At 47.2% G+C, this 10000-nt stretch overlaps 1 protein-coding gene across 1 annotated transcript in view; it reads left to right on the forward strand.

The window, feature by feature from the left end:
- Positions 1-10000, forward strand: part of pard3ba (par-3 family cell polarity regulator beta a) — a gene marked incomplete at both ends in the record, with an annotated part of 184277 nt that overhangs the window by 52709 nt on the left and 121568 nt on the right. Inside the window, 4 exons of the mRNA XM_083908728.1 lie at positions 3659-3744; positions 8070-8156; positions 8309-8434; positions 9912-10000. The exon at positions 9912-10000 is cut by the window's right edge and continues 420 nt beyond it. Coding sequence (XP_083764854.1) covers positions 3659-3744; positions 8070-8156; positions 8309-8434; positions 9912-10000 — 388 coding nt within the window. The remainder of the gene's footprint in view (positions 1-3658; positions 3745-8069; positions 8157-8308; positions 8435-9911) is intronic.

Here is a 10000-nt window from a genome sequence, read left to right on the forward strand (position 1 = left end):
TTCCTCTTACTTCCTGTTGCTTTTTATTACTTCCTGTAACTTCCTGTTGCTTTCTGTTGCTTCCTCTCACTTCCTGTTGCTTCCTCTCACTTCCTGTTGCTTTCTCTCACTTCCTGTTGCTTCCTCTCACTTCCTGTTGCTCGGCGGTGAATCAGATTCTTTTCCATCTAAACCCACGCGACGTCACTTTCTGTTCCCTGATCTGTCTGAAACACATCGATAATCACGGGAATAGACACTGCACACGCACACGCACACACACACACACACACACACACACACGCACACACACACACGCACACACACTGGCAATCCAGAGGAAGTGTAATTATGTTCGATAGAGTGATGAAAAAACGCGTCGTGTGCCTTTAATTGACTCGTTGACTAGTCGTCCTAAGCTAACTTCACACGCCGCCGCCTTTAAAGCGTAAAAACTACCACGTTTTCGCGTAATTGCGCGAGGAAAACCACTGATTTTTGCCACTTCACAGAATAAAATAAATAATAAATAATAAATAACAATTACTTGGAAAAAAAACATCTTCACTGCTTTATTTCACCATTAAACGGCATTTTCTGACCGAAACGGGTCAAATTTGCGTCGCGCACCAAACCCCCATAGAGAAAACCGGCGATTTTTTTACGCAGCAGCGGCGCGCAGGAGCTGTCCACGCATTGCTCGCCTTGTTTACGATGTTCACGTGCGTTGCGTGTTCGATTTCGGCGCGTCGAGGCCTTCGTTCATATTCTCGCGTGTTAACGCGAAAGGCGCAGAGTTATCGAACGAGGCGAATTTGACGGTTTTGAGACAGGAAATGCTGTTTTTCAAACAAGATAAACATGTTTTTAAGATAACAGACTTTAGCAGACGCTCTGTGTGTGTGTGTGTGTGTGTGTGTCCCTTGAGGATTTTCTCCGTGTGTGTGTGTGTGTGTGTGTGTGTGTGTGTGTGTGTGTGTGTGTGTGTGTGTGTGTGTGTGTGTGTGTGTGTGTGTGTGTGTGTGTGTGTGTGTGTGTGTGTGTGTGTGTGTGTGTGTGTGTGTGTGTTACGGCAGTCAGGTGATGTGATGGATATGATGAGGGTCAGGTCAGGTCACGGCGGCTTGTAGACTGAAGCTGTGATCCTGCAGCGTGTACACACACACACACACACCCCTACACACACACACACACACACACACGCTATTTCTCAGCCGGGCTGACATGTAGCACATGTCTACAGCAGTCGCAGGAAACGCACAAAGAAAGAACACACACACACACACACACACACACCTCATTACTCATGTAGCTGACATCACCCCCCCACACACACACAAACACACACGCACACACCTCATCTCTCATATCCTTGCACACCCGCCCGCTCTGTCACTCAGACTACAAACACCTCACAATAAACACACACAGACACACACAGAGTGAGTGTGTGTGTGTGTGTGTGTGTGTGTGTGTGTGTGTGTGTGTGTGTATAACAGAAGCAGACAACCTGCTCAGACAGGTTTCACAAATTATTCTAACGTTCACGCCGACACGATTCAAACCTGCCACTTTCACGTTTTCTCTTTTCAGGGAAAAAAAACGTGTGTGTGTGTGTGTGTGTGTGTAACGCACGAATCAAAGCGTGCGAGCGATCTGTAATTCGGCGGCAACGTATTCCAGACGCTAACAGTCTAACAGAGTCGTGATTTCTTTGGAAAAAAAACGGTTCAATTTGAAAAAAAGGTAAAGCTGCGTCAGGTGTGAGCTGCTGTCACTGATACTCGACGATAACGTAAGAATACGTGTTGTTTTTAGCTGTTAGACGTCATTTTTTTTTTTGCAGTAAACTGAGGTTGGGAAACCTGCACCAAAGCCCATAGAGAATATCAGCGATTTTAGCTCACGGGGGACACAGGAGCTGCTGGTCTACTGCTGCCTCGTGTGGTCACTTTGTGTCACTGAGGTGGATCTGAACGAAGGTTTACGGAAGCCGAATTTGACAAAATATGACATTTTAATTTACTGATGTCGGCAGCAGTGGATCAACAACTCCTTTAAACTTCCTGTGTGCTGTGATGTAAAAATCGCTGTTTTCTCTATGGACTTTGGTGTGGGAGAGTGAGTGGTTTACAAAGTTTTCTGTTGGTAAAGTCTGTCTAACAGTGAGATAAACATGTGAACATGTTCTAAAGATGTTGAAAATGTGAGCTGACTTGATTTGATTGGGTGAAAACCACTCACTCTCTTACACCAAACCCCATAGAGAAAACCATCGATTTTAGCTCGCTGGGACACAGGAGCTGCTGGTCTACTGCTGCCTCGTGTGGTCACTTTGTGTCACTGACGTGAATCTGAACGAAGGTTTACGGAAGCCGAATTTTACAAAATATGACATTTTAATTTCCTGATGTCAGCAGCAGTGGATCAACGACTTCCTGTGAACTCCTGTGTTGCTGCGATGTAAAAATCGCTGTTTTCTCTATGGACTTTGGTGCAGGGAGAGTGAGTGAAACTTCACTTTCCAGCTAGAAAATGCCAAGTAAATCAGTATCCCGGACATTTACGCCTCCCAAAAAAGAAAGTGTCATGAACGTGGTAGACTAAATAATGATAAATAATAATAATAAAATATTAAAGCTACAGTATGTTTGCTTCCTTGTGTGCAGTGTAAGTGGGCGTGGCTGTCACTTCTGCTGCTTTTGTGTGCATTTAAACAGGGATTATAATCCACACTGGGTATTAAAGGGGTGATGGTTTCATTTTAAAGGGGTGTTTATGTGTTTGTGCAACATATTTACACAACACAGACACACACACTACATATATATATGTACGATGAAGTAGTAAAAAGTTGTTTTTCGACACACTAATGGCATCGCAGGATGATGCACAGCAACAATGGAGCTCACCCCCCCCCCCCCCCCCCCCACACACACACACACACACATGGGTTAATCTCCCACTGCCCACATAAGTGGGTCAGTATTTGTTCAGTCAGAATAAATGTGTGTGTGTGAGTGTGTGTGTGTGTGTGTGTGAGCTCACGGAGACGAAGAAGAAGAAGACTCGGCAGAGTCGATACTCGGAGGTAATATTTGCAGTTTAGTGTCGTATATTTACTGCGTGTGTGTGTGTGAGTGTGAGTCAGGGTGTGTGTGTGTGTGTGTGTGTGTGTGTGTGTGTGTGTGTGTGTGTGTGTGTGTAGCTCTCTTCCTCTTCTTCATCATTAGCGCTGGTGACACAATGAAAGTGACGAGGCAGAAGAACCTAATTTCTCTCCGACTCTCGTACACTTAACGTCTGACGACACTTTGACGCCGTCTTCTTCTTCTTCTTCTTCTGTTTCCTCGTTTATTTATTTGATTGTGCTTTTATTTATTTATTTAATTATTTATTTATCTTCTTTTTTAAGAAGTAGAGCCTGGTCTGACACAGCAGAGACTGAAGGAGGGAGGGGGAGGGAGATTGAATCATACAAAGACGGCGTGAATTGCGTTTGTGTGTGTGTGTGTGTGTGTGTGTGTGTGTGTTGCGCAGCGTCGGGCCGTCATTGTCTCAGAGGTGATTGATGTTCGGCGGTTGATTGTTTTTGTTTCGTGTTCTGTGACGTTTATTAGTTTGTGAATGATGTGGATTCTGTGTTTGTTGTTGTTGTTGTTGTTTGTTTTCCTAACAGGAAATCAACCATGTTCTGAAAGGAGCTCTGGAGCGACTGCGCACAGACGAAGACTCGCCTCCAAAGATGAGCAAGGTCAACTTCAGGTGAGAGCTAACGGGAGACGAGGAGTGTTGTTCTCGTTGTTAGCGCGAAACAAGCAACAAAAAAATGTCCGAGGCCCCGCCCACTGCTCCGTTGACTCCCAGAGAAGCTGAGCTTCCGGGGAAGTGACTGTTTCAATGCGTTCTAGCGCAGGTTTAGCGTTGAAATGTAAATATTGTAAATAGAGGAGGCGGAGCTTCCCTTGGTGTTTGAGAGCAATCGCTACTTATCCTATAGCTACAGGCCACGCCCCCTGGAAAAACAGGTCGTCGAAACAACGGAAAAACGAAATCTGACCGACCACTTCGGTCAGGGAAGTTTCTGTCTCAAATGTATAGATACATATATACATGATATATATATATATATGTTTATATATACACACATACATATATATACTTTTATACATACTGTATTTATATACATATACGCATACTGTGTGTATATATGTATCTGTGTATATATATATATATATATATATACACACACAATATGTATAGAAGTATTTATATACACACTGTAGGTGGATATACTGTATTTATATATACTTGTATACTTGTAAGTATATATACGTACGTATATAAGTATGTATATAGTGTCTGTCGTCTCCTCTGTCGTCTCCTCCGTCGTCTCCTCTGTGGCCTCCTCTGTCGTCTCCTCTGTAGCCTCCTCTGTCGCCTCCTCCGTCGTCTCCTCTGTGGCCTCCTCTGTGGCCTCCTCTGTGGCCTCCTCTGTGGCCTCCTCTGTGGCCTCCTCTGTGGCCTCCTCTGTGGCCTCCTCTGTGGCCTCCTCTGTCGTCTCCTCTGTGGCCTCCTCTGTGGCCTCCTCCGTCGCCTCCTCCGTCGCCTCCTCCGTCGCCTCCTCCGTCGTCTTCTCTGTGGCCTCCTCCGTCGCCTCCTCCGTCGCCTCCTCCGTCGCCTCCTCTGTCGCCTCCTCTGTCGTCTCCTCTGTAGCCTCCTCTGTCTCCTCCTCTGTCTCCTCCTCTGTCGCCTCCTCTGTCGTCTCCTCTGTCGCCTCCTCCGTCGTCTCCTCTGTGGCCTCCTCTGTGGCCTCCTCTGTGGCCTCCTCTGTCGTCTCCTCTGTGGCCTCCTTTGTGGCCTCCTCTGTCTCCTCTGTCGCCTCCTCTGTCTCCTCTGTCGCCTCCTCTGTCGCCTCCTCCGCCTCCTCTGTCGCCTCCTCCGCCTCCTCTGTCGCCTCCTCTGTCGGATCCTCCGTCGTCTCCTCCGTCGTCTCCTCCGTCGTCTCCTCCGTCGTCTCCTCTGTCGCCTCCTCTGTCTCCTCTGTCGCCTCTGCCGCCTCCTCTGTCTCCTCTGTCCTCTCCTCTGTGGCCTCCTCTGTGGCCTCCTCTGTCTCCTCTGTGGCCTCCTCTGTCGCCTCCTCTGTGGTCTCCTCCTCTGTCGCCTCCTCTGTCGCCTCCTCTGTCCTCTCCTCTGTGGCCTCCTCTGTAGCCTCCTCTGTAGCCTCCTCTGTAGCCTCCTCCGTCGCCTCCCGCGTTGCCTCCTCTGTGGCCTCCTCTGTAGCCTCCTCCGTGGCCTCCTCCGTTGCCTCCTCCGTTGCCTCCTCTGTCGTCTCCTCCGTCGCCTCCTCCGTCGTCTCCTCCGTCGTCTCCTCCGTCGTCTCCTCCGTCGTCTCCTCTGTGGCCTCCTCTGTCGCCTCCTCTGTCGTCTCCTCCGTCGCCTCCTCTGTGGCCTCCTCTGTGGCCTCCTCTGTCGCCTCCTCTGTCGCCTCCTCTCTCGCCTCCTCTGTGGCCTCCTCTGTGGCCTCCTCTGTAGCCTCCTCTGTGGCCTCCTCTGTCGCCTCCTCTCTCCTCTGTCGCCTCCTCTGTGGCCTCCTCTCTCCTCTGTCGCCTCCTTCCTCGTCTCCTCGTTGACTCAGAGCTCCCGGTGGGAATGAGATGTTTGTTTGTGTTTGTGTCGACGGACGAGCTCAGCTATTCTGCATATTAGCGTGCTGCGCTAACAAGCTACGGCTGCCTGTGATGAGCTTGTTTGTGTCATCTTTTTTTTTTTATATATGAATGTAAATGAGCCTGCATGTGTGTGTGTGTGTGTGTGTGTGTGTGTGTGTGCGCGTGTGCGTGTCCTGGTTTGATTGTTTACCATCAGTCAAAGTGAATGTGTGTACATGTGTAATCTCGTTCAGTAATAGATGGAATAATTTGATGCGATTTCAATTTAAAGGGAAGGTGACTGACGACCATACGCTCTGCCACAGGAATACAAATGGCGTCGGACGCACTGACCTCGTCAGGAGCGCTAACGGTCGCCATGGAGACCAGAATACACACAGTTCTTCTCATCTGTTCAGTTTCAGCTTTTTCTCAAACGTCTTCATCGGAGCTCAAAGTTCCTCAACTCTTCTTCTTCTTCTTCTCTGATTGTCGTCTTCCACCTTGTATCTACCACGAGGAACTCGGCGCTAACGTGTCTTTCTTACATAAACACTTCCGTACACCACCTTCACAGATGCGTTGGTGTCACGATTGTCCACGCAGGACAACGAGACCGTGATGATTTTTTGCGGAAAAAATGGATCTGAACTCCTCGCACCCTCTGCTGGAGCACATGGGAACTGCATCAGAGAGTCTGTAAGCACTTCTAGACTCTGTTTGGACGTCAAACAGCAGCATCTTTTGTTTCCCGAGTCTGTTTCCAAACGTGATCATCATCATCTTCTCCTTCTTCTTCTTCTGAACTTTTGCCCTCCACGGCTCAAAGTTCTCGTTCTTCCCATCATCTCGTCTCTTCAGCCTCATCCTTCTTCATCACGCTTCAAAGTTCTTCCCCAAACATGGACATCTTACGATCTTGTATCTACCACGAGGAACTCAACTAACTTTTCATTTGTTACTTTGCCTTCTTTGGAGCCCAAAAACACTTCCGTACACCACTTTACAGATGCTTTAGTGTCACGATTGTCCAGGAGAACCAGAAAAATGGATCTGAACTCCTCACACCCTCTGCTGGAGCACATGGGAACTACATCAGAGAGTCTGAATGCACTTCCAGGCTTTATGTTTGGACGTCAAACAGCAGCATCTTTTGTTTCCAGAGTCTGTTTCCTACTGTGATCCTTCTCATAATTAGTATCTTCTTCTTCTTCTTCTGTCCTCCACGGCTCAAAGATCTCGTTCTTCTCATCTCCTCAGCCTCATCCTTCTTCATCTCCGCTTCAACACATCTCACGATCTTGTATCTACCACAAGGAACTCAGCTAACTGTTCGTTTGTTACTTCGTCTTCTTTGGAGCCCAAAAACACTTCCGTACACCATTTTACAGATGCTTTAGTGTCACGATTGTCCAGGAGAACCAGAAAAATGGATCTGAACTCCTCACACCCTCTGCTGGAGCACATGGGAACTACATCAGAGAGTCTGAATGCACTTCTAGACACTGTTTGGACGTCAAACAGCAGCATCTTTTGTTTCCCGAGTCTGTTTCCAACTGTGATCCTCCTCATCATCAGTATCTTCTTCTTCTTCTTCTGTCCTCCACGGCTCAAAGATCTCGTTCTTCTCATCTCCTCAGCCTCATCCTTCTTCATCACGCTTCAACACATCTCACGATCTTGTATCTACCACGAGGAACTCAGCTAACTGTTCGTTTGTTACTTTGCCTTCTTTGGAGCCCAAAAACACTTCCGTACACCATTTTACAGATGCTTTAGTGTCATGATTGTCCAGGAGAACCAGAAAAATGGATCTGAACTCTTCGCACCCTCTGCTGGAGCACGTGGGAACTGCATCAGAGAGTCTGAAGCACTTCCAGGCTTTATGTTTGGACATCAAACATCAGCATCTTTTGTTTCCCGAGTCTGTTTCCAACTGTGATCCTCCTCATAATTAGTATCTTCTTCTTCTTCTTCTGTCCTCCACGGCTCAAAGTTCTCGTCCTCTTGCCTCCTCAGCCTCATCCTGGATAAAGGCTGAAGTGGACACACACACACACACACACACACACACACACACACACTGTTGTCATGTTTGACACGGCGACTACCTGGAAGCTAATTTGTGTCCGCGTTAGCGTTAGCGTCGCCCTGGAGGAAAATGCAAATGTTCCTTTTTGAAGAACGTGCTCCTCACAGAGACATTGATTTGAGATCATTCAAATAAATACATGTAAAATAGCGTAAACATAAAACAATGCTAACGCGCTCCACCTCTGGTCGGAGGTTGTGGACGTTCCCGATCTGTGTTTTTGGGGCGGAACGGCAGAGAAAAAAAATCACCCAAACCAGAACATAAACAAAGTCTGTGGTGTCGTGAGGCTTTTTAAAGACCAACTAAGCTGGGTTTTTTTTGTTTGTGTTGTGGTTGTTTTACAGCACCCTGACCAGGACCATGGAGTTCCCTGCAGACCGAGGGCCCCTGGGGATCCATGTGGTCCCGTACTGCTCGTCTCTGAGTGGACGGTAACACACACACACACACACACACACACACACACACACACACACACACACACACACACACACACACACACTTGTAATCAATCCCAGGTCCGTAAGGAGTCCATAAGTGTTGGCTGTAATCATGTATGAATTCGTATTTCCTGTGTTTAAAGGAGCCTGGGTCTTCATATTAAAGGCATCGAGGAGCACAGTCGCTCCAAGAAAGAGGATCTCTTCAAAGCGGGCGAGTCCATCGTCCAAATCAACGACACGCCGCTCGAGGACAAGTCCTTCGCCGAGTAAGGAGGTTTTTTGTGACGCGCGGATGTGATTTAGTTAAGTTAAGAATGTCTGTGTTTTTTAGCCGTTTGTAAAAACCTCTCCGTCTCCCACACCAAACTCCATGCAAAAAAAAATCAGCGTTTTTATCTCACGTGGACACAGGAGCTGCTGGTCTGGTCTACTGCTGCCTCGTGTGGTCACTTTGTGTCACTGCGGGCAAGTGCCGAATTCACCGGATAACACATTTGAAGTCACTGATGGAGGCAGCAGTGGATCGACATCTCCTGTGTGCTGTGATGTTAAAATCGTTGGTTTTCTCCATGGGGTTTGGTGCAGGAGAGTGAGCTTTCGTTTCCAGTCAGAAAAAGTTGATATTGTCGATTTTATGTGGTGAATCTTGTGTTTAGTGGCCAAAAAAAGCCAGTACGTTTGTAAAAAAACTTCTCGCTCTCCCACACCAAACTCCATGCAAAAAATCAGCGATTTTAGCTCACGTGCACACAGGGGCTGCTGGTCTACTGCTGCCTCGTGTGGTCGCTTTGTGTCACTGCGGTCAATCTGAGCAAAGTTTTTCAAGTGCCGAATTCACCGAATATGATGGAGGCAGCAGTAGATCGACAACTCCTGTGAACTCCTGTGTTGCTGTGACGTTAAAATCGATGGTTTTCTCTATGGGGTTTGGTGCAGGGAGAGTGAGCTTCAGTTTCCAGTCAGAAAAGGGCTGAAATTGTCGATTTTATTTGGTGAATCTTTTGTTTAGTGGCAAAAAAAACAGTACGTTTGTAAAAAAAATTTAAAAAAACTTCTCGCTCTCCCACACCAAACTCCATTCAAAAAATCAGCGATTTTAGCTCACGTGGACACAGGAGCTGCTGGTCTACTGCTGCCTCGTGTGGTCACTTTGTGTCACTGCGGGCAATCCGAGCAAAGTTTTTCAGGTGCCGAATTCACCGAATAACAAGTTTGAAGTCACTGATGGAGGCAGCAGTGGATCAACAACTCCTGTGAACTCCTGTGTGCTGTGACGTTAAAATCAATGGTTTTCTCTATGGGGTTTGGTGCAGGGAGAGTGAATTTTTAGTTTAGATATTGTCGATTTTTATGTGGTGAATCTTTTGTTGAGTGGCAAAAAAACCCATCATATTTAGCTTGAAACGGATTAAAAACAGAACATAAACAACAACTCCCCAGAAAAGAAAAATAGATTGTTTGTCTCCACATGTGTCAGTGATGGGGTTCAGGAAGTAAATCAGAAATCCTCAGAAGCAGGAAAAATAACATGTTGTTGTGATGTTGGTTGTTGTGATGTTGTCGTGTTTGCTCCCACTCACCTGTCACTCAGACTTCTGTCAGGTTTAACCCTCGATCTGCTCCCACTCCAAGTTCTTTAGAGTTTTACAAACTCTGACTTTTAACGTGGATTAAGAACAGAGTTCCTCTTCTAGAAATCACGTACCTTATTTTGAAAATCTAACTTCCTGTCCTGCTTTCCAGGTCACAGGAAGTGTTCCGCCAGGCCATGACCTCGTCGTCCTCCTCCTACATTCGCCTGGAGGTCCTGCCCGTGGCCAACAAGCTGCGCT

The sequence above is a fragment of the Microchirus variegatus genome, assembly GCF_963457635.1.
Source record: "Microchirus variegatus genome assembly, chromosome: 22".
NCBI classification, from domain to species: Eukaryota; Metazoa; Chordata; class Actinopteri; order Pleuronectiformes; family Soleidae; genus Microchirus; species Microchirus variegatus.